At 45.0% G+C, this 25,663-nt stretch overlaps 1 protein-coding gene across 3 annotated transcripts in view; it reads right to left on the reverse strand.

The window, feature by feature from the left end:
- Positions 1-25,663, reverse strand: part of VPS53 (VPS53 subunit of GARP complex) — a 172,080-nt gene that overhangs the window by 87,493 nt on the left and 58,924 nt on the right. For all 3 annotated transcript variants that reach the window (XM_012461778.2, XM_021667278.2, XM_064378150.1), the window contains 4 exons: positions 16,541-16,619; positions 13,814-13,957; positions 13,226-13,368; positions 9,589-9,730 (listed from right to left, as the gene is read on the reverse strand). In XM_012461778.2, the coding sequence (XP_012317201.2) occupies positions 9,589-9,730; positions 13,226-13,368; positions 13,814-13,957; positions 16,541-16,619 (508 nt within the window). The remainder of the gene's footprint in view (positions 1-9,588; positions 9,731-13,225; positions 13,369-13,813; positions 13,958-16,540; positions 16,620-25,663) is intronic.

A 25,663-nucleotide genomic window follows, 5' to 3' on the forward strand; every position in this document is an offset into this window, starting at 1 on the left:
AACTTATAACTCAACTCATACACTATTTTCTAAAGCCCTTAATTCTAAATTGTGATGTAATTTATATAACATAAAATTCAACATTTTAAAGTGATTTACTATTCAGTGGTGCTTGGTATATTCACAAGGTTGTGCAACCATCACTAATTCCAGGACTTTTTTCACCCCCAAAAGAAACTCCTGCCCACTAGCTGTTACTTCCCAGTCTTCCCCTTCCCCATCCCACTTGTCTCTATGGATCTGTCTACTTTGGATATTTGTGTCTGGCTGCTTTCACTTCAGTGTTTTCCAGGTTCATCCACGTGCTGGCATGTATCAGCACTTCATTCCTTTTCACGACTGGATAATATCCCACTGCAGGGACAGACCACGTCTTGGCTATTCCTTGTCTACTGATATTTCTACCTTTTGGCTATTGTGAATAGTGCTGCTATGAACATTTGTGTAGGATATAAGAACATATGTTTTTAATTCCCTTGGGCATATATGTAGGAGCAGAAATGTGTAATTAAGAAAAGATGTAGATTGATGTGCTTTTTCTATTTGGCAGAGTTACCTTCATGTCAGGCACATTAACACTGGGAGATGCACTAAAACAAGGAGGGACTTCTAAATCTCAGCTGCATTTAAAAGAACAGAAAGGAAGCCAGGAGGAAGTTTAGAGCAGAGGCTACTTGGAATTTGAAAATGCTCAATTTGACTCTGTAATTCTACTAGTATAGTAAGAAAATAACCTCAATCCTTTGGGTAAGAGACAGGTAAGAAAGAAAAGAAAAGAAGAGAGAAAAGCAAAGAAAAGAAAAAGAGAAGAGAAGGAAAGAAAGGAAGAAAACAATCTCAAATGTATAGAAAATTAGACACAAATGTTCATTATAGCCTTATTTATAAAAGTGAGAAAAAAACTAAGTATCCTACGAGGAAAGAATAATTGGGGAAATCACTGAGTATCTATTGAATAAAATCTTTCTGTAGTAACTGAGAGAGAACTACTTAAGCTGTGACATATGAACCACACCTTCTATGTTTATTTGAGTTAATATAGAAATTAACTCAAAATGGATCAGAGATATAAACATATGAGCTAAAACTATAAAACTCTTAGGAGGAAACATAGGCAAGTCTTTGTAACCTTGGATGACATAACAGTTTCTTAGGTATGACATTAAAACAGAAGCAAGAACAAAAAGATAAATTAAACTTCATCAAAATTGAAATCCTGTGAAATGACTATAAAGAGAGTGAAAACAACCCACAGATGGAAGAAAATATTTGCAAATCATCTGTCCATGATAGAATATTTAAAAAAGTTATAAAGGCCGGGTGCGGTGGCTCATGCCTATAATACCAGCACTATGGGAGGCCAAGGTGGGTGGATCACTTGAGGCCAGAAGTTCAAGACAAGCCTGGCCAACATGGCAAAATCTCGTCTCTATTAAAAAAATAAAAATAAAAAATACAAAATACAAAACTTAGCCTGGCATGGTGACACACTCCTGTGATCCAAGCTACCCAGGAGACTGAGGTATAAGAATCACTTGAACTCAGGAGGTAGAGGTTGCACTGAGCCAAGATCATGCCACTGCACTCCAGCCTGGGCAAGAGAGTAAGACTCTGTCTCAAAAAAAAAAAAAGTTACAGAATATATCTAGAATATGTAAAGAACTCTTACAACTCAACAATAAAAACAATCCAACTAAAAAATGTGAATAGACGTTTCTTTTTTTCTTTTTTTTAATTTTAAACAGAGTTTCACTCTGTTGCCCAGGCTGGAGTGCAGTGGCGTGATCTCAGCTCACTGCAACCTCTGCCTTCTGGGTTAAAGTGATTCTCCTTCCTTGGCCTCCTGAGTAGCTGGGATAACAGGCACCCACCACCATGCCTGGCTAATTTTTGTATTTTTAGTAGAGATGGGGTTTCACCATGTTGGCCATGCTCGTCTCAAACTCCTGACCTCAAGTGATCCACCCGCCTCAGCCTCCCAAAGTGCTGGGATTACAGACATGAGCCACTGTGTCCGGCCAAAGAGACATTTCTTTAAAGCTGTGCAATGTCACTAGCCATTGGGAAAAAGCAAATGAAAACCACAATGAGACACTCCTCTATACCCATGAGAATGGCTATAATTGGAAGGAAAAGGACGTGGAGAAACCGGAAGCCTCCTACGTTGCAGTTGGAAATGTAAAATGCTGTGGCTGCCTGGAAAACAGTTCACAGTTCTTCAAAAAGTTAAACAGAGTTATCACGTGACCTAGCAACTCCACTCAGGTATGTCCTCACAAGAACAGAAAACATGTTGACACAAAGACCTGTACACAAGGATTCGCAGCACCACTCATCTAATTAAAAACTGGAAATGACCCCAGTGTCCGCCCGTTGATGAAGAGACAAACAACACGTGGCATCACCCATACAACGGTGCATGAGTCAGCCATGCACTGAAGCACTGGTACATGCTCTGCCTGGGTGAGCCTCGCAAACACTGTCCAGAGCCAGGGAGAGTGGGCAGACACAAAGACCATGACAGTAGACTCCTTGTAGAGAAGTGTCCACAATAGGCATCCATAAAGAGAAAAAGTAGATTCCTAACTGCCCAGGGCTGGGGGAAAGAGAACTTAAAGGTACTGCCTACTAAGGACGGATTTCTTCTTGAGGTAACAGAAATGTCCTAAAATTCCACAGTTGGAATAGTGGCATAATCTTGTGAATATATTAAAAACAACTGAACTGTATACTTTAAATGATAACTTTCATGTGAAATTTCATTACATGAGTCGTATCTCAATTTTAAAAATAAAGTAAGCAGAGAAAAATGTATTTACAGTATACAATATCGGCTGGGTGTGGTGGCTCACGCCTGAAATCCTAGCGCTTTGGGAGGCCAAAGCAGGTGAATCAGGAGGTCAGGAGTTTGAGACCAGCCCAGCCGACATGGTGAAACTCTGTCTCTACTAAAAATACAAAAAATTGCCAGGCGTAGTGGCTAACACCTGCAATCCCAGCACTTTGGGAAGCCAAGGTGGGTGAATCACCTGATGTCGGAAGTTCAAGACCTGCCTGGCCAACGTGGTGGAACTCCGTCTCTACTAAAAATACAAAAAATTAGCTGGGCATGGTGGCGCGTGCCTGTAATTCCAGCTAGGAATTCCAGGAGGCTGAGGCAGGAGAATCGCTTGAACCCAAGAGGCGGAGGTTGCGGTGAGCTGAGATCGTGCCATTGCACTCCAGCCTGGGCAACAAGAGCGAGACTCTGTCTCAAAAAAAAAAAAAATTAGCTGGGCATAGTGGCACACCCCTGTAATCCCAGCTACTCGGAAGGCTGAGGAAGGAGAATCACTTGAACCCAGGAGGCAGAGGTTGCAGTGAGCTGAGATTGTGCCACTGCATCCAGCCCGGGTGACAGAGTGAGACTCTGTCTCAAAAAAACCCCCAAAAAAACAAACAAACAAAAAAACAATTTCAACTGTGTAAAATGTATAGAAAGAACATACCTAAATCCTCATCTCTGATTTGGATGACTTTTTTTTCCTGCTTCTCTATTCTTGCCTATAATTTCTAAATTTTCTATCCTGACCATCTCTTATTCTCTTCTCAGAAACAAAAGTTAATCATCCTTTGGGATATTATTCAAATGGAAGAATACATTTCTTTAGCACCAAGAAAGCATCCATAAAATATTTTCAAATGCTGAAAGGGGCTCATCAGGTGAGGGAAAGCTATGTCCTGTTCAAGACAGAAGTCCTCATGCTGTGGCAGAGCTGGGAACCTGCCCCTCTTCCTCTTACACAGTCTCCCTAACGCAGGTGTTAAGCTGCTGGAAGACCAAGGTGTAGAGTGTGGCATTCTGGGTGGGCTTTCATGAGTAGTGAGCCTTTTGCAAACGCTCTTATGTTCAAATTGCAGGGTTGACAATTATACCTATATCACTTCTATCTTTACAATGTAATTCTAAAAACTGGGTCAGGGTACCTGCATATTAAAATGACCCCTATATGCCAAAGGAAAATTCTATTTCAAAAGGCAACTTATGTAATGGTCAAGAGGAAGGGAAATCTAGCTGCATAAAATGAGAACTTTTTTTATTAAAGAAAAAAAAAACCTCCAAGTCAGTGAAGCAGTTATAAAAACCTAATCTGATCTACTCTGCTTTCAGCGGAAGCCTGAATGTATTTGTTCACCTTGACTCTAATCATCAAGTCACTAGTAATGCATACAGATACAGTTACATCATATTCAGGCATTCACTTTTAATTTCAAGGCATTTTAATTTACAGACTATCTTGAATTCCTCCTAAAGGGTCAGAAGTTGAGACAACTGGAAAAAGCATGGGTAGCTCACCTCCTCAAGTAACGGTTACAGCACAGGGCATCCTCAAACTAGTAGGATAAGCAACAGTTAAAGCACAGGGCGTCGTAAACTGGTAGGACAAGTAACAGTTACAGCACAGGGTATCATAAACTGGTAGGATAAGTACTGGTAAAAGCAACAAGCCCTGTCTCTGAGGTTCTTTCAGTCTAAAGTTCTATCGGACGTTGGAAAAGAGCAAAGGATGGGGTATCCCGCTGATTGGTCAGGAGGAGCTGAGCTGTGGCAGGCCCTCCTGGCGAGCTAGTCACACTCTCAAGCTTACCCTCACTATTTCACTGTCAGTCACCAAGGACTTGAGAGGTTCTGAATGATACTGAAGGCAGTGGTGGGGTAGGGTGGGGATGAGGTGGGGCCTAGGGAGGGGCAGCAAGGGAGAATCTCCGGACAAACTGGTCCTTGACTGACATCTTCCCTGTTTCACGACACCTTTCTGAGGAATTCAGTAACTTTCTATAAAATTTGGCATATATGAAAGAGTATCAAGATACACCTTGGTTCATTTCACAATTTATTTTATTCTTTATCATTTTTATTTTGTTACTTTTTTTCTTTTTTTTATCATTTCACAATTTATTCTGGTATTTTGAAACAAAATGGTAGCCAAAAAGGAACTTCAAAAGTGCATCCTGAAAGCAAGGCAGCATGGGGAAGTGGCTAGGGGCCAGGGAGCAGCAAATCTGCAGGCAGGGAAGGGTACTCAGCAGCCAGACGGGGTCAGGACAGCTGCGCCTCCTGGCCTCATCAAGGCAGGCCCTTCCCGGTGCTCTGTGCTGGGAGCACATCGGCAGGCTGGTACCCAGGATGAATTCACCAGCGTCCCTGCCACTGAGGGTTGCAGAATAAAGGTGAAGAAGGCCCCACGTGGCCCACAATGAGGTGACAGCGGGGACCAGTTCAGTGTGAGCACCTGCCACTGAGGGTTGCAGATTAAAGGTGAAGGCCGGCCTCACGTGGCCTACGGTGAGGTGACGGTAGGGACCAGCTCAGTGTGAGCATCACCTACAGTTGGAGCCTTCACGTCTCCCATAGCAAAGCTGCAGTGGACTGATTCTTCAAGACCCCGCCTACCTGGTTAACGCAGCTGTAAGGCCTCTGTTGCCTTTCTAGAAACTTATCTTTAAGGGAAAATCCTTGAAGGATATCGGACAGCCACTGTCAGGATTTGGAATGCAGAATAACTGCCAGGTCGTGATAACCAGCACAAAGAATAGGGTCTGGAGGCCAAGGCTGAACTAAAGAAGCTGAAGGATTTAGAGAAGCCTGTGGAGAAGACAGCCAACTACACAGAGAGGGAAAGAGAGAACTCATGGTGTTCATCAGGCTTTTCTAGCCAAGGACTTACCATCTCAAACTCTCTGCAAACTTGATAGGAGAGGAAAGCAACAGCTGAACAGTTAAGAGGGGATGATTTACAGACCAGTTCTGCCCCAAAATTTCAAATATGAAAACCAAAAAGGAAGGAACTGGGAAAAAAAGCTCAAGCATTCCTAGCTGACCACCAATCACCACCACAGAGCGCAGCATCTGCCAGGAGATACAGGGGCTCCAGTCCAGGAGCTCGGCCCTGGCTATGAGTTAGGACAGAAAGGGGCTGCGCTGCCCTGAGCAACAAGGACCTCCAGCCGTGTCCTCCACGGGACAGAGGCGCTGACAGTTGGCCAACTGCCACTCTGACAGTCCTATACCTGCATTTTACAAACAAGCATTGTCTTTGCAAACTTAAGAAAGCTCCTGACAGTTTTTCGTGGTCTCCACGTGGTTACCTAGTCTAGCAGCCTCAGCTTGTCCAGAAGGGCCTTCCCTGTCCTCGTTCCCTTAGCACTTCTGGCCTTCGGGGGATTTCCCTCGACAGGTGAGAACTCCATTGCGTCCTGGGACAGACCCAGTTTCACAGGCTACCCTGGTCCTCAGATACAATGGGGCCATTTGTTCCTCCGTATCCTACAGCCCCCTAAACGTAAAAGAAAAATCACCAGGATGTAGAGCCCAGCCAGCAAGGGTGAAGAATGGCTCAAAACAAGGGCTTGGCAATCATGTCCTTCAAGCACCCTTCACTGGGACCTATTTCCCATCCACTTAGCTGGATTAGCAGCTCACAGAGCCCGTCCTAATGCTCTCCTGACCCTGCCCAGTCAGAGGCCATGGGAGCTCAGGGGGCTACTCCAGGGTGGGGCCTATGCTCAAGGCGAAAGCTCATGCTCATCCCCAGGCAGATCCCTGTCGGGCTGAACCCAGTGCTGCACTACGTCTGCTTGAAACCAGGCAGAAGTATGGCCTGGGAAGGTCAGAGAGGAGAGCCAGCAAGAGGAATCAGGTTGCTAAAGCCAATCTCATACTTCTCAGGAGAAATGCTTGATTCCTTCAGTGGAATTTCTGTTCCCTATTTCCTTTTCTTTTTCTTTTTTTTTTTTTAAAATGGTCTTACTTTGTCACCCAGGCCAGAGTGCAGTGGTGCAATTGCAGTTCACTGCAACCTCTGCCTCCCAGGCTCAAGCGATCCTCCTGCCTTAGCCTCGCGGGTAGCTGGGACTACAGGCATGCACCACCATGCCTGCTAAGATTTCCTTTTCTGACTTGCACTTTCTTTAAGGCTATTTTTATCTGTTTTGTGGACTGTTTTTTCCCTCGTTACTAAAAAGAAATCAATATTGAACATGAGTTAGCAAGCAGGAGTATACATACTTTTGATTTGCCAGGTAGGAAAAAAGTGTTTTGTGATTTCAGTTGTCCTTTATTTCAGTAAAGTCTTGAGTGAGCCCAAGTAGGCAGGACCTTGTGGTCTGGCCTCAAAATTGGGCTGCGCCACCACTGCCCTGCAGTCCAGTGCCTGAAAGACCAGCCCGATTCACCCGCTTCACCAACTCTGAGGCTGGCCTCATGGGACAAAGAGGGAATTCCACTGAAGTCTCAGGGTTTTAAGACGAGGAGGGTAGAAGCCAGAGAAGGTGGCGGAGGTGAAGTATGAACAAGTGAGCAGGATTCCAGGTCCAAGTCCCAGCCTGACTCCCCACTTCAGTCACAGTAGCTCAGTTTCATGTTTTTACACATTAGCTCTGTGACCTCGCATACATTTCAAATGAGTATAGCACCTACTTCCTGTGGTTGACGAAGCAGACTGACTGACTGCAGGTAATCGCACCTGTTACAGTGAGGGTCACCAAGCAGATGTTCAAAGCATGTTACCTATCGTTGTGTTCGGATTCTACATTCAATTTTCTTTCTCTTTGAGATGGAGTCTCGCTCTGTCGCCTAGGCTGGAGTGCAGTGGCACAATCTCGGCAGGTACCCACCACCACACTCGGCCAATTGTTTGTATTGTTAGTAGTGACAGAGTTTTGCCATGATAGCCAGGCTGGTCTCAAAGTCCTGACCTCAAGTGATCCTCCCACCTCAGCCTCTCAAAGTGCTGGGATTATAGATGAGCCATCGCACCCAGCCTCTACATTAGATTTTGTCAGAAGAAAGGATTTGGAAATCACTGATTTGGCCATCTTTCTCATTTTAAAACAATTGAAAAGTAACTTTGCTAAAGTACACAAAAAGTATGTAAATGCATTTGTATAAGAACGTTTCCGAAAAACTATGCTTCTCTACCTACTCTCACTCCAACTTCCTTCCTAGAGACTGCTACTGTTATTTCCGGATCTCTTTCTGACACATTTATGTACATAAACATGCTTTTCATTTTTTCCATAAAAAAATTATACCATATGTACCATAAAAGAAATTATATCTCCCAAAGTGCTGGGATAACAGGCATGAGCTACCATGTCCGGCCCCCATTCTGTCACCTTTAAATTGCTGTATAGTATCTCACAGTAGGGATATGCCACAATTTAAGAGGGAAGGCAGTTCACCACGTTACAGCAGAATCGGAACAAGACCACAAGTCTTCTCTCTTGACTGCTGGTCCAAGGGTTCTGCTACTAAATCACTCTGCTTCTCTATTGTTACCAGTAGTTTTTAAAAAAACCCAAATCTAGTTTTAAAGAAAATTCAAAGGTATGATTCTCTCAACTTGGATTTCTTCTTCCCTCCCTCCTTTCTTCCTTCCCTTTCCATTCCGGCCTGCATGAGTTCTGTATATACTTTGCATGACTTGAGGAGACAGATGAATCAGCTACAATTCCTGCATTCAAGGAACTCAAAGCCTGTGCATATGTAATGATGCAAACAGAAATTACTATAAAATAGTCACTTGGTTTTCCTGTGGAAAGGAAATCTAAAGAAAGCATACTGATGTGTTAGCAGAGATCCTGGGCCTCCAGAAAGAAGAGGTTTATTCCTTTCTGTTTCTTTTCTTTTTTTTAGAGATAGGGTATCACTCTGTCACCCATCATAGCTCACTGCAGCCTCAACTCCTGAGCTTAAGTGGTCCTCCTGCCTCAGCCTCCAAGTAGTTAGGACTACATGTGTGCGCCATCATGCCTGACTAATTATTTTTTTAAGTTTTTTATAGAGATGAGGTTGCTATATTGCCCAGGCTGGTCTTGAACTCCTGGTCTCAAGCAATCCTGCCTCGGCTCCCCCAAAGTGCTGGGATTACAGGTGTGAGCCACTGCATTGGGCCAAAAGGAGGAGGTTTCCAGAGAGAAATTTTGGACCTGGTCTCTGACTACACAGAGATGAAACATTTAACCAGCAGTAATATGTTCCACCTTTCCAATGGAGGCACACAGTTCCCAGACCTGTATACCTGGCTTTGGGGTTTTCAGAGACTCTCTGACCTAATTTGCTCACCAGAGATGTTAAAAGGCAAACCCTAAAGTAAAAATATATCCCAATTGTAACCAAATCTGATAGCTGATAAAGTAATAAGGTATTTCTGACTCAGTAAGGACTCTGACTCACAAAACTACTAGTCTGTAAAATGGGATCAATACTTAGAAAAAATGATGACAGGGCATTCTAAAAACATGAAGTACTGCATAACAAATAATAACTCCATTCAGAGTGATCTGTACCATCACTTTTCCTATCAATTCAGTGAAATCACTGGAAAGAGGGATTAGGCACTGAAGCCAATGGATAGAATTGCCATACAGTGAATGGGTGGAGTCGCCATACAGTGAAGCGCTGAAGGGAATATTAAACACTGAAGCCAATGGATAGAACTGTCATACAGTGAACAGGTGGAGTCACCATACAGTGAAGCACTGACATGAATCCCAACCACCCAACCCACTGACTTCATGTCGCAGCCTCCCTTTGGAAGGTCTTACCAGGGACCCATCTGTCAGGGTGCAGCCGGAGAAGCGTTTTGCAAGAAACCCCTCAAAGTTAGTTGTTCTCTGAATAGCAAAAAGAAGTAACTTCACTTCAATCTCCTTTGCTCTGGTCCGCATAATCTTGGCAAGTTCTGTCCTTCAAAACAAAGAGATAAGAATACTACCAAATAAGCCGATCATTCATTCGAGATAAGATAAAGTAAATGGCCTTGGCTTATATTCAGACGAAAAAAATGTATGTGGTCATCTGGAACCCTGAGGTCTGTTACCAGCTTAGTCTAAAACCTGGGGAATAGAAATATGTGTTCTAAACAAGAATTTTAAGGTGAAATCAAATCAGGGGTTATGAATGCTATTTTTTTTTTTTTGAGATGGGGTCTCCCTGTTGCCCAGGCTGGAGTGCAGTGGCATGATCATTGCAACATCTACCTCCTGGGTTCAAATGATTCTCCTGTCTCAGCCTCCCAAGTAGCTGGGATTACACCACACCTGACTATTTTTTTTGTATTTTTAGTAGAGACGGGGTTTCACCATGTTGGCTAGACTGGTCTCAAACTCCTGACCTCAAGCGATCCACCCACCTTGGCCTCCCAAAGTGCTGGGATTACAGGTGTGAGCCACCGCTAATCTGTTTCCATGGTTACTACATTGCCTGTATCTTTAACCTGTTCGATAATTGGATAATAATACATATGGAGCACCTAATTTTTTATTAGTGTATATAGCCTAGATAATTTCACAAGTCATGAATTACTGAATAACAAAGCCCTCCCTCCTCCTGAGAGCCCAAAAATCATCTCTTCAACTAGACAGCAAGAGCCCTGGAAATGTACACCAGGGACAGGAATTCCCATGAGAAAGTGCCAGCAGGCTTAGCTGGCCCCTGCCTGAGGCACTCATGTGCAGCTCTCTCAAGTATTACGTTTCAGAAGGTCAGCTGCTAGTGAACAGCGACATGTGAGTTCTTAATAAGGACTAGGCTATCATCATCTTCCCACAAAAATACATGACAAAATCAAACCAAGGGTCTCTGAGTTTGAGAATGATGTATCTGTAGGATTTTAGCCAAAATTCTAACAATAGAAGCTTGGCAGCAACATTGCATTAGCTGAGACAACAAGAGCAGGTACCGGTGCTCACAGAGACGGTGGGCTCTAGCATACGCCCAGTGTCTTTCAAGCTTCATTCCTCACAGAGCTGTTTTTCAAGTCTGCTGAACTGTGGGCTAAAAAGAATTAGCTAACAGTTTCTCAAGGAACTCACTCTTTATTTTGCTAACTGGGATTCAGAAGGTGACAATCTCAACTGATCCTAAACCAGTGCTAAAAGGTTCTCTAAAACTACAGGAGTCAATGTGTTTCTTTTTCTTTCTCTTTCTTTTCTTTTCCTTTTTCCTTCCTTCCTTCCCTCCTTCCCCCCCACCAACTTTCTTTTTTTGAGAAGGGTCTAACTCTGTCTCCCAAGCTCGAGTACAATGGCATGATAATGGTTTACTGCACCCTTGACCTCCTGGACTCAAGCAATCCTCCCATCTCAGCCTCTCTAGTAGCTGGGATTACAGGTGCTTGGCAACATGAACAGCTAATTTTTGTATTTTCTGTAGAGATGGGATTTTGCCACGTTGCCCAGGCTGGTCTCAAACTCCTAGGCTCACATGATCCACCTGCCTTGGCCTCCCAAAGTACTAGGATTATAGGCATGAACTGCCGAGTCTGGCCCAATATGCTTCTTATAAAAAGAGCCACAAAAAACGGAGCTGAGTGCACCTGCAGTTGCAGCTGCTAGGGTGGCTGAAGCAGGCAGATTGCTTGAACCCAGGAGTTCAAGGCTGTAGTGCGCAATTACCACGCCTGTGAGCAGCCACTGTACGCCAGTGTGGGCAACACTGCGAGACGCCCCGAAAGCCACAGACTGTATGCTAACACCAAGCATGAACATTGGCATGAACTGCGGACCATCGCTCTGGGCAGACTGTGTGCTGACACCAAGCATGAACATTGGCATGAACTATGGACCATCGCTCTGGGTGATGATGGTGTGTCAGTGCAGCTTTGCCAGCTGTGACAGACGCACTACTCTGGTGAAAGGTGCCAACCACAGAGGGACTAGGCAAGGGGCAGGAACACATGGGACTCTCTATCTGCTGCTCCACTCTGCTGCGAACCTAAAACTACTCTAAAAATAAAATCTACTTTTAAAAAAGCCAGTATCCCTTAAAACACTTTTTCCCCACAATGTGTTTACAACATGCAATTTGACTGTACTTTCCACGATTTTAATTAAACAGACCACCATGAATTATGGTAAGATGGTTGAGTTATGCTTAGATATGGGCTTTTTTCCTCTTACTAACCTGGAGTTAAATGTAACTGTGTACTACTGGGAGGAAATAAATAACTAGTAAGGACCAGTTACCAACACTGTTGTAGTATAGCTAGAAATAAAGAATAATAAAGTTCAAGACCAGTCTGAACAACATAGCAAAACTCTGTCTCTACAAAAAATACACACATAAAAATTAGCTGGTGTGGTGGCACACACCTGTATTCTCAGCTACTTGGGAGGCAGAGGTAGGAAGATCACTTGAGGCTGGGACGTCAAGGCTGCTGTGAGCCACGATCATGCCACTGCACTCCAGTCTGGGTGGTAGAGTGAGACCTGGCTCAAAAAAAAAAGTCTGACTCTGGCTTTAGCTTTGAGCTTTGTCATGGATACACGGATCTGATCTTCCTGGGCTTTAGTTTTTTTAATATAAAGCAACTATCTGTCCTTGGACTACACTCATGGATACTGTAGAGACGATGAATGAAAGAAGGTCATTAAAATGCTTGGAAAGCTCCGACACAGGCTGGGTGCGGTGGCTCACGCCTGTAATCCCAACACTTTGGGAGGCCGAGATGGGCAGGAAGATCACCTGAGGTCAGGAGTTCAAGACCAGCCTGGCCAACATGGTGAAACCCCATCTCTACTAAAAATACAAAAATTAGCCAGATGTGGTTACACACACCTGTAATCCCTGCTACTTGGGAGGCTGAGGCATGAGAATCACTTGAACCCAGTAAACGGAGGTTGCAGCGAGCCAGGATTGTGCCACTGCAGCACTCCAGCCTGGGTGATAGAGTGAGACTCTGTCTCAAAAAAAAGCTCTATTAACTATCCAGAGGCTATACACACTGTATTAGGAATGGGAAATTCATTCAACAAATGTTTCCTCAGTGTCTGCTGTATCATTAAAGTAAATACTACCCCTGACTCAAAGGAACTATTTATCTAGCAAGTCAGAAAATAAAAATGATGATGGGATATATACACAGCACACTGATACATGCGAAACCGGTTAGGGGAAAACATGGGGTAGAAGAATCACTGTAGGTCAATCCAGTTGATTAGCCTTCAGTTGGTGGAGAAGATAGACTGAGGCAAGAATCACACCAAAGGAAAGTCCCAGAGCAAAGACGGGAGCAGAGTGGAGCAGCCAAGGGGCCACAGTTGGGTATGATGATGGTATCAATCATCTGGTGAGGTCTGGAAGTGGCACTGAATCCACAGGACAACATGGAACCATTAGAGTCTGGGGGACTGATGGTGAAAATTCCATTAACAACAGAACCAGTAGAGAATTGGCATCTACCTTGTCACATGGCAAAATTCTACTGCAATCCTCTCAGCCATGTACCACTCACGTGGAAACATGCGACCGTATTTCTCCTCATAGTCCACAAGCTGGCGTTTTATCCAGGCGTAGCGTCTGTCGATTTTGTCCAGCCAGGCAACCTGGTGAAGGTGGGGAACAGAAACCACCCCATGGTTAGAAGCAGAACTGGAAGTTTAAGGAAACAAGCAAACACAGAGCCAAGCAAAAGAGAACCAATCACCGTATTTCTCATGGTTTTAAAGAATCTGGGCTACCTTTTTTACTTGATTTTTAACTTCAAAATCCAGAGGTTTTTAACCTAGGGTCATGATTGGGCTTCAGGGGTCTATACATTTCCAAACACTATCTGCAGAGCTTTATGCACAGGTGCATGTTTCTGAATTTCTCCAAAGGGTCAGTGACCTCGGATTAAGAACTATCAAGTCAGCCCCTAGGGCTCACGGCTCAACAGTCAACACTGTGAGACAGGAAAGATAACATAAAGTCTAAATCAGTAGGCTTGACAGCATTCATTTCTCAATAAAATTCAAATATTACATCTGATTTAATTTGGTCAATACTTACATCTTGGTTTTCCTGAAAAAGTACTAGATACTCTGACAGATGCTGTTTAATAAACTTTTTCATGATCTCCTGCTTGATTCTGGGGTCCAGAATATTAGCAACCAGACACGCATCTCGTAGAACATTGCTGGGTCCTCCCGGTCTCTAGTAAAACAAACAACATGTGCCAGCTTAAAAGCCAGAAACACCCTTTAACCCTCACGGCTTCTCAGAGTCGCTACTTCCTGTGTCTACATATTGTTGGTCTTACTCCTACTCCCCTGACACTCATTCTTCTACTGTGGATGGATATGTCAGTTGCTTGTTCCTCGATGAAGGAATCATTACACTAGCTTTACAGCAGCCGACATAAAACTACCCTGTGAATCTTCAATGAGATATTTTGGACAACAGGACTAGCAATGATCATGGGAAATTTCATTTTCTGCATGCCAAAACTGAAAGAGACCTAAAAGTTAGAATGCCACCAGTTTCTGACGTTGGAAGACGCCGCTGAAGAGGCCTAAGAGCTGGAATGCCCCTGTCTCACTCCACATGTACCACCTTTCCCTGATTCCAACCTCTGGAATTCATGTTCTTAAAGTGTTATATTTTCCCCAAATAGTGTGGTCGCCTTTAACATATAACACCAGGTTCCAAGCTACTACACTTGTTTCACTGATAGTGAACCACCTAGAAAGGCAGCCAGAGAGCAAATCCTGTGAAATTGGCCTCCTGACCTGAAAGAACACTGAAAAGATACCAGGGGCTGAACTGATACTTCATGGTGGGAAGGTCTTTGTTACCAAAGGCAATTCAGTGACCAAAGTTATGCTGAGACTTTCTTTATGGTACATCACTGAATGATCGTGACTAGCTAAGTCGACTACAATAAAAAGAACACTTGGAACCTACTCTTAACCTGGCTAAAAAGCCATACATGTAGCTTTGGCACACTTACTCGACCTCATCTGAAAAATAATAGACCTGTAGCACCTGTAGTCCCAGCTACTCGGGAGGCTGAGGCAGGAGAATCACTCGAACCCGGGAAGCGGAGATTGTAGTGAGCTGAGATCACACCATTGCACTCCAGCCTGGCGATGAAGCAACATTCTATCTCAAAAAAAAAACCACTCAGGCGTAGTGGCAGGCACCTGTAATCCCAGCTACTCGGGAGGCTGAGCAGGAGAAACGCTTAAACCGGGGCAGGGGTAGGGGGCCAGAGGTTGCAGTCAGCCAAGATCATGCAACTTCACCCCAGCCTGGGTGAAAGAGCAAAACTCCATCGCAAAAAGAAAAAAAAACACTGAAATGGACAGCTGAGTACACGTGAAGCTAACCCTGTCCTAACAAGAGCCCCCTGCATCTCTTTTTTGAGACGGAGTTTTGCTCTGTCACCCAGGCTGGAGTACAGTGGCACGATCTTGGCTCGCTGCAACCTCCGCCTTCCAGGTTCAAGCGATTCTCCTGCCTCAGCCTCCCAAGTAGCTGGGATTACAGATATGTGCCACCATACCCGGCTAATTTTGTATTTTTAGTAGAGATGGGGTTTCTCCATGTTGGTGAGGCTGGTGTCGAACTCCTGTGAATATCCCCACCATCCCTTTTTACATGACCTTCATTTTCCTCATGTAGGAAATAGGATAAATGGCTTTCCGAGATCTACTCCCTCCCTGCAGTTATATCAGATGACTAAGGTATGCGAGGTTCTCAAGGAAAAATGCTTTACAAATAAGCATCTGATCACCAACAGACAACTGCAGAGTGTGAAGACATTCAAATCAGGAGCGGGCTTCCTAGAGAAAGTGATTTGCAAAGGCTGAGACAGCTACTCCCATCTGCTTCCTATGTTTCTTTCATGGAGCACAAAGGAAAAAGGATTCAGAATTTCCAGTTACTGAATTACAGAGCAGATGCAGGAAACGTTCCTTGGATCAGTAAATGAACGTATATCCCCATCTCCACCTGCCAAGGAGGGTGAGGAAAGCTCCTTGCCCCTGTGTGCTTCAGTGTATTTCTGCCTTGAACAATTCTCTCTCTATAGCTCAAATGACAGAGAAGAAAGCCTGTATGGGTTCTTACCTGTCCGACACATGCTAGGCATTAAGATGGCATCTGCTACAGTTAGAAAGGTGGAACTAAAAGCAGTTACCCAAGCATGATGACAGCCGAGTGAGAGAAAGCTGGGTACGTGAGAAGTGCAACCAAGCGCTCACAAGAGAAATGCTGTGGGCTCTGCAGACACCATGCAAACAGCTCTGCTACCAGTGAGAGCTCAAGGGCACTAATTCCAAAGAACAGGCTTATGATCATTAACAGTGAGGCCCCTAACCATGTCACTCCCAGAGTTACATAAGCCGGTGGATGCTCCTCCCAGTTGTCTTTTCACCAGACCAAAACCAATAAGTTATGTAACAATCCTAAAAAACACTGCGGCATGAAGATTTCTAAAAAATACAGCCATGAGAAAAAGGAATTGACAGGGCAGACACGACAGAAGGTTTAACGTGCATTAAATTAAGCCCAAACAAATCTTCACTTTTTGATGCTGGCAGGAAACAGACGACGAACGGCCACCACTTTGGGACATTTAAAATCAAGGATGGTCTCATTGCCCTGAATCTGCAGCAGAAAGCTCTGCAGCTGCCAGCAAACACTACGGGAATGAAACCGCATGTGACTGTGGGAGTGTGAACATGGCAAGGGCAGTGATCATCTCTGAAGACTAGGGGAAATGCAAAGCCGTACCTTACTGCCCTGGGAAGGAAATGCTTCTTCAAAATCGGCCAGGATTTGCTGTCCTAACTCAGTCTGCGCAGCCTTCACTCTGTGAGGGAGAGAGAACATATCATCACCTGGCATGATATCCTGAAGTAACTGTGCACTGATCCACAGGGTAGAACAGCTAAAGTCTTTAGAGAGAGGCCACGAAGGGTACAGAGATGTGCACAAGGTGAGAGCTCACACGCTAGCTGAGTGAGAGGTTAGAGAAAGGCCAGGAAGGGTACAGAGACGTGCACGAGGTGAGAGGTCGCACGCTACCGAGTGGCAGGTTGATGAGCAGACTCAGGCATCCAAGGTATTCTCCAAGGTATTTTCAGGGTGAGTTTTCTACATCTCCAAAATTCTTCTAGGCCAACCATTTACCCGAGGTTGTGTTAATTTTTCTACAATTCTATTAGGGGGTAGTTATGCTGTGGGAAAATGTTACAGAATCACATCCAAATCAAATATAAATCTAGCTGGGCGCAGTGGCTCATGCCTGGAATCCCAGCATGTGGGAGGCTGAGGTGAGAGGATCGCATGAGGTCAGGACTTCAAGACCAGCCTGGGCAACACAGAGAGATCTAGTCTCTACAAAAAACAAACAAAAATAAAAAGTCCCCAGATGTGGCAGCACACACCTGTACTCGGGAGACTGAGGTGGGGGCATCTCTGGAGCCCAGGACTTTGAAGATACACTGAGCTATGATCACACCACAGCACTCCAGCCTGGGTGACAGAGCAAGACCCTGGCTCTAAAACAAAACAAAACGCTAACAAATGACAAAAAAATATAAATCCATTTTGGATTGCTAGTATAACTGTTCTCCTACTCCTTGGAGTACAGAATGGGAAGAGGGCTCCATGGTGTTTTAGGGTGTTTTTTAAAAAATTATGTCTGAGGTACGTTAAGTGACCAAAAAAAATTGTTATGGGTATGTAATCACTGTATATATTTATGGGGTACCTGTGAAGTTTTGATATAGGCATATGACATATAATGATCAAATCAGGGTAATGGGTATCCATCAGCCCAAGTTATGTGTTACTTCTCTGTGTTAGGAACATTCCAATTCCAATCTTTTAGTTATTTTTAAATATACGATAAATGACTGTTAACTCTAGTCACCGCACTGTTCTACCAAATCCCAGCTCTCATCATTCTAACTGCATGTGTACCCACCAGCCATCCCCACTGTGTCCCCAGCTCTCATCATTCTAACGGCATGTGTACACACCAGCCATCCCCACTGTGTCCCCAGCTCCCAGCTGCACCTCCCAGCCGTGGCGACCACTATTCCACTGTCTATCTCCAATGAGCTGACTTTTTCAATGTTTGGCTCCCACAGATAAGTGAGAACAGGAGACATTTGTCTTCTTGTGTCTGGCTTATTTCACTCAACATAGTGTCCTCCAGTTCCATCCACGTTGTTGCAGTGTTTGGGGTTTTTGTTAACCCAGAAACCTACAAGCTCATAAGTTTTTAAACAAATGAGTGAAAAGAATGTTTTCTATAGCAAAAACAAAGAGCCAAAAGCCAAATTCAGTGAGGGCCACTGAATGACAATTCAGGTTCAGAAGTTTGTGAATATGAAAACGGAACTGCAAGGAAAACAAGTTAGAAAGGGGAGGCTCAGGCCTAGTGGCTGCGTGTACACTAGGAGCTCAAGAACTGTTTGTCGACTGGAATGCAAGAGCAGAAAGAAGCGGCCAGGATCCCGCCCCGCAGTCGATCCTGCCCCACAATTGACTCCGCCCTGCAGTCAATCCCACCCTCTCTGTGTCCCCCACCAGCTGCCCAACGTAGGTGGCTGCCCTGCACCACCAGGCCAGCCTTGCAGAGCTGGAGTGGCACAAGACTCACAGGCCCCACTGGACTTCCTGAGCCTGAGGCAAATAACTGTCTGGTTGCTAAAAGTACCACAGAAGAGCACATTTCCATTCTTGGTCTCTACCCTGTTCCTTTGGAACTAACGTTAGTTTCTAGAAAGAGCGAACAGCTCAAAACCACAATTTCTTTGGCTACTAAGGAGTGTCTGGCAACTGCTGAGATGCTTTTTTCGAATGAGGGGATAGGCATGACCCAAAAAAGTCTGTTTTTCTGTGGCATGGTTATAATTACACCTTACTCCAAATACTTTCCAAGGTTTTTCCAGTATCTTCAGAACTTTGTAAACCACTCTTATAGGTGGGTTTGTAGCCTTCTTAGTCAGTTCTCAAGGGGGCCAGAAATGGCCCAGATGAGGCTATTACTGGAACTGCCCCCACCTCCATTCAGAACCAGGGCCATTCATCTAGAGCTGTCCCCCAGCCAATGGGAAACATTCCCCGAGTGTGAACTTTGACATGGGAGAAAAGAATAAAATGGCACCTCGGAGCATCCTGTGACTCCCACGTCATGAGCCAGCACACAGCCTCCTGTGGTGCCAGGTCCCAAGACAGCTTCCAGAGGCTCACCGGCTACGTTACAGAGAGCTAGGTAATCCCAAATTACTTCCTCTCTGTGGGTCACAACTTGCAACAGATGTGAAATAAGAAGGTGGGGTTGGTGGCCCGTACAAGATGATTCTGTACCCTCACCAGTACTGATTATTCCACAACACCCATCTTACAGTGTTAGCTGACTTTACAGGTGGCTCTGGGTTACAGATATGCTTAATCCTGGAGCAGAAGGATATGCCTCTGCATAAAAATGTCAATGTTTCCAACAGCAGTTTTTGAAGTGGCTATCAATGACCCGGATGAAAGGTCCAACCATTCCCTTACAGACATCACTGATGGTCTCTATAGACCCAAACCTCAATCCCATGCATTTTTAGGGTGAGATGCGAATTGTAGTCCTTATAATCAACTGCTTCAACAGGACGCTAGAAAGAAGTCAACAGACTTAAAAGACTGTAACTTTAGCTTCATTCCTTTAAACTCCGTCTTCTTCTAAACATGAAAAGTTCCTACTATAAAGAGGTAGCTCAACTGATAACCGTCAGCAGAGCAAATATATGTGCTGAACCACCAAGATTTCCTAGTAAATAAATAGAGGAATGACTAGGAACCTGGAGGTTGAGGCTGCAGTGAGCCTTGACTGCACCACTGTACGCAGATTGGAGTACAGTGGTGTAATCAAGGCTCACTGCAGCCTCAACCTCCAGGGCTCAAGCGATCCTCCCTTCTCTCAGCCTCCTGAGTAGCTGGGACTATAGGTGTGCACCTCCACGCCCAGCTAATTCTTGTATTTTTTGTACAGATGGAGTTTTTTGCCACGTTGCCCAGGCTAGTCTCAAACTCCTGGACTCATGCGATCTGCCCATTTCGGCCTCCCAAAGTTCTAGAATCATAGGCGTGAGCCACCATGCCCAGCTGATTTCCTAGTCATTCTTGTGAAAGTCAGCCTACAACCCACAGAGAACAGGGAAACAAAGATTCCTCCTGGCATCCAAATAAGTTCAGCCTGTTGCATGGTGGAACCCAAAACTGGTCATTCTTCAGAAACAAGAGTCACTGTGCTGCCCAGGAAGGAAAGTAAACCCAATGGCTTCTAGCATCCTCCATGCCACATGACTGCAGAGCTGTTCAAAGGCGCCTTTTCCTAAAGGTGTTCTCAGCTTTTCCCAAGGGGCAGCAGCAGACAAACAGCAAATTATCAACATTGCTTAGGTATCTGTGGATAAAGTAACTCTGACACTTTAGTACCTCAAACTTTTAGTACCTCTTGAAAAAATAATTCTAGTCAAGCACTGAAAACAAGAAGCTGTGTCCTCTTCTGCTCTTTTTAGTGTTACTCTTTTTGGTTACCTTGTGAGTGACAGTCCCAAAGAAAACATCCCAAATAGTTCCCAAATCAATATACTGACCTCCCAAAAACACAGTCTCTTCTAAACAGCAGGGTTAATGAGGCAGATGCTACAGCTCTACAAGGGCACCATAAAGAATCTCAGCCTAGCATCTTCAGTGAGCCAGTGAGACACTGTGGAATCACCGGGGACGGCACTCACACTGGGAAACTGAGATCACCAGGGACGGCACTCACACTGGGAAACTGAGGTCGCCGGGGACGGCGCTCACACTGAGAAACTGAGGTCACCGGGGACGGCGCTCACAGTGGGAAACTGAGGTCACCGGGGCTGGCGCTCACACTGGGAAACTCAGGTCACCAGGGCCGGCGCTCACACTGGGAAACTGAGGTCACCGGGGCCGGCGCTCACACTGGGAAACGGAAAACGGAGGTCACTGGGGCCGGCGCCCACACTGGGAAACGGAAGTCACTGGGGCCAGTGCCCACACTGGGAAACGGAAAACGGAGGTCACTGGGGCCGGCGTCCACACTGGGAAACTCAGGTCACAGGGGCCGGTGCCCACACTGGAAAACTCACGTCACCGGGGCCGGCGCCCACACTGGGAAACTCAGGTCACCGGGGCCGGCGACCACACTGGGAAACTCAGGTCACCGGGGCCAGCACCCACACTGGGAAAACTGCAGGTCACCGGGAACGGCGCTCACGCTGGGAAACTCAGGTCACCGGGGAAGGTGCTCACGCTGGGTAACTGAGGTCACCAGGGATGGCGCTCACACTGGGAAACTCAGATCACCAGGGACGGTGCTCACACTGGGAAAGGAGGAGGCCCAGAAAGAGCTCACTGAAGTCATCAAACTCGGCAGCCTGTCCAGTCCCAGGTGGAGTTCTTTTTTCACTGCACCATGAGACCTGTCAAGCCTTTCTCACATTTACAAGAGGTTACACATTTTAGTTCAAGAGTTTCATGGTTTTCAAGAGAATGTCACTATCTTCCATTCTTTGTAGGGAAATATTAACTGATGACTAAAAACATTCACTTTCACGGACATGCTTAGGCCAGGAGGATATGAAACATAAAGATACTAAAGAAAAAAATCTTTCCTTCAATGCTACATTAAGCATGTAAGCATTTGCCAGAAGGCTAGTTGGAAGAATGAGCTATGTTCAAATCAAGGCTCATGAACTTCATATTTCAAATGTACAGGCGAAGATTTCAGAACACAACTTTTCCCATGACTTCTACAATTCATAGACAGCAAGACAGTAAATCAGAGAAACTGAAGCAATGCAAAGGGAAGTAACTCGTCTGCCATCTCCTGCCCCTCAAAACAAATAGCTAGTTCTATCATTTCCAGATGGTTCTACCATCACCCCGTAAACATAAGGGAAGAAAATCCACCAGAAAGGATGCTAAAAATAAGAAGTCTGGACTTTTCTCAAACTTTTAGTACCTCTTGAAAAAATAATTCTAGTCAAGCACTGAAAACAAGAAGCTGTGTCCTCTTCTGCTCTTTTTAGTGTTACTTCTTTTTTTTTTTTCTGAGATGAGTCTGCTCTCTTGCCCAGGCTAGAGTGCAGTAGTGTAATCTCAGCTCACTGCATCCTCCACTTCTGGAGCTCAAGCAATCCTCTCACTTCAGCCTCCCAAGTAAGTAGAACCACACACACACACCACCATGCCTGGCTCACTTTTTGTATTTTTGTTAGAGACAGGGTTTCACCATGTTGCCCAGGCTGGTCTCGAACTCCTGAGCTCAAGCTATCCACCTGCCTCAGCCTCCCAAAGTGCTGGGATTACAGGCATGAATTACCATCCCGGGTTTTTAGTGTTACCTAATAACACATATTTTGTATTAACATACAGAAAATTATTGCAAATAGAGACTGTGAAATGAACTAAAAGAAAAGTAAATCCTCTTGTGTTTGCAGCAACCCTACATGATAATGAATGTTTGGAACACTGAAATCTATTCATAGAATGTTGGATTTTCTCTTTTTAAGGGAATGTGATTATAAAGTTCCTTCAGATTTTTAAAACTACCTCTTTGGAAACATGTTGAAGAGTGAAGAGCCCACCAAAAGTACAGGCAGCAAAAGCGAAAATAAACAAGTGGGACTACATCAAACTAAACCGCCCACTGGAGAAACCAAGTCAAACCCACAGTGCAGTATCACCTCACGCCCTCACGGGGCAGTATCGCCTCACGCCCTCACAGGGCATCTTTTCATGTTTACTGGCGATTGATGTACCTTCTTTAGAGAAATGCTTATTCAAGTCCTTTGCTCATTTTTTAAGTGAGTTGTTTGGCTTTTTGTTGTTGATTTTTAGCAATTATTTATATAGTCTAGATTTACCCTGCTGATAGTGTCTTTTGATGCACAATTTTTCATAAAGTCCAATTTATCTATTTTTTTCTTTTGTTGCCTAGGACTTTGGTGTCATATCCAAGAAACTGCTGCCAAGTTCAGTGCTGTGAAGATTTGCTGTTTTCTTCCAAGAGTTTTAGAATTAGGTCTCACACATAGGTTATTAACAAATCTCTACACTGGTTTCTACCAAATAAAATGGAGTTCTGTCGTTTTCCTGCCAGGCATAACACCCTCCTTTGCCAGCAACATGTGACCAGCTCCCACACGCAACTGTGACCGCATGGCCACTGCCTTATAAGGGTCTCATCTTTTCTAATCCAGAATATACTCCTAATATCCAGTCTCTTGTACCTCTATAATCCACCAGACTTTTACAAAATACAAGTGAGATCATGCCCCTCCCTGCTTAAAATCTTTCACTGTCCACAAAATAAAGACTAAGTTCCCCAGCAAGTCATGTAAATCCGACCCTATCTAGCTGTGCAGGCTTATCTCCCTCTGCTGCCTCCAAATTCCGTGAGACTCATGAGATGCCCTCTTCCTTTTCCCCGTTTACTGTCACCCTAGTAAGATCCCACTCATTCTTTTAACATTCAGATTGAAAGTGAATTTGTCCATTACCCCTACCCTCAGCCCACGCTTCAGCCTATCAGTTCCTCTCCTGAGATCCTGCTACACCTTGCACAGCATACACCAGTCTTGTTGCATCTATATTATGCTGAAACTTTCTTTGGCAGTCTTTCTTCTCCATACAAAAAATACTGAACTCTCTGAAGGCAGAGAGTGTGTATTTCTTATCTTTGTGCCTTTGGTGCCCTAGCAAAGGGCCTAGGATATAGGCAGAGTAAATATCTATCATGTAAATGAAAAAAGAACAAATGAATGTGAAAAAGAGATCAACTCTGAATCATCCTGAGAGTAGGAGCAGGAGGTACTGCCTTCCTCATCCTCCTCCCCCATCCGCTGACAGCAAATCTGCCTGCTCCATCCAAGCTCCTTCCTTCTCACAGCTCCTGAAGTCCTGCTCGTCGGCCTTCTTGGCTGCTTCACAGCCCGGTCTGATAAGGCCATCAGCCAGCTCTAGGTGTGAGGGTCAGAAAGGACGAGGAAAAGGTGGCGACTTCCCCAGCACTCTGCCAAGCTGTGCTCCAACATTTCCAAATGGTTCTTTGGCACTTCCACTACAAGATGGCACATGCAGCACATGCTGCAACCTTCCATTCCTACCCCAGAGTCCTAGAAATAATAAAAATAAAATCCAAATCCAGGCAAGAAAAGTGATAGACTAGAAGCTTGAGCACTTCCTGGTATGAAGGATTAAAGAAAATCACTGCCCAAAAATGCCTCTCAGAAATGAAAGACATGATGATGGCAGATACAGGAGCAGGATGGGCCCCTGGGTCCACTGCCGGCGGGCCACGCTGACCCCTGCAATAGGAGTAAGTCAGCGGCGTGTGTGTCTGCGTCCTCACTGTGAATGTTCAGGTGAGGCGGCCAGTGGGGCACACTGTCCCCTGCAGCAGGAGTAAGTCAGCGGCGTGTGTGTCCGCGTCCTCACTGTGAATGTTCAGGTGAGGCAGCAGTGTGGGCCTCAGGGTTTGAGAACTTCAGCAGTCGCCAGAGGGGCGGCCAACATCCAAGAAGACCAGGGAGCCTTGAAACCTAGATCAGTCGCTGGGACACCCACCTGGCAGGTTTCCCCAGGTCTTGCCCCCTTCACCGGGGAAGAGCCGTCTGTGATACACTTAGCCAAGCAGAACTTCCCACTACTTGTCCACCAGCACGTGGCAGTAAAAGAGCATTCTTGATCAGACTAAAAGAGAATGTCAGAAATAAAAATGAGGCCGGACATGGTGGCTCACACCTGTCACCCCAGCACTTTTGGAGGCGGAGGCGAGTGGATCACTTGACATCAGGAGTTCCAGATCGGCCTGGCCAACATGGTGAAACCCCATCTCTACTAAAAATACAAAAATTAGCTGGGTGTGGTGGTGGCACCTGTAATCCCAGCTACTAGAAGGCTAAGGCAGGAGAATCGCTTGAACCCAGAGGTTGCAGTGAGCCAAGATCGCATCACTGCACTCCAGCCTGGGTGATGGAGTGAGACTTGGTCTCAAAAAATAAATTAAAAAATAAATGAGCTTTCAGCTAAGAATCAACAAACATTTGAGGAATACTAAAGAGAGAGAGTTGCTACGCTGAGGAAACTGAAGACCTTACACTGGAGGACAGACAAACGGAACAGGCAACCCAGAGCTATATACACGTAATTTCTATTCCGTGGGAGATATATGAGAACATTATGCCCAAGAAAAAAGAAAAAAGAACCAGCTAGATATGCTAGAAATTAAAAGGCTGGACTGTCAAAATAAAAATTCAACAGGTGGGCCAAATAGCAGAATGGACGCAAGTGAAAAATAAATTTAAAAAGGAAGATTGGGTCAAGGAATTCTTTCAGAAAGCAGTTCAAAAGGACAGACGGAAAGCATGAAAGAAAAATTAAGAGACATAGGAGCAGATCTAGAAGTTCCAATGTTCATGTAACAAGAATTCCACAAGGAGAGAATGCACAGACCAAGCTGTAGAGACTATTCAAAGGAATAAGAGAATAGTTTCTTAGAATATAAGAAACTCATGAGTCTTTAAGAATACAACTGTGGGGCCGGGCGCGGTGGCTCATGCCTATAATCCCAGCACTTTGGGAAGCCGAGGCAGGTGGATCACGAAGTCAAGAGATTGAGACCATCCTGGTCAACAAGGTGAAACCCCGTCTCTACTAAAAATACAAAAATTAGCTGGGCATGGTGGCGCGTGCCTGTAGTCCCAGCTACTCAGGAGGCTGAGGCAGGAGAATTGCTTGAACCCAGGAGGCGGAGGTTGCGGTGAGCTGAGATCGCACCATTGCACTCCAGCCTGGGTAACAAGAGCGAAACTCCATCTCAAA

Source organism: Aotus nancymaae, unplaced genomic scaffold (assembly GCF_030222135.1).
Source record: "Aotus nancymaae isolate 86718 unplaced genomic scaffold, 86718_ANA_hifiasm-v0.15.2.pri h1tg000018l, whole genome shotgun sequence".
Taxonomy (NCBI): Eukaryota; Metazoa; Chordata; class Mammalia; order Primates; family Aotidae; genus Aotus; species Aotus nancymaae.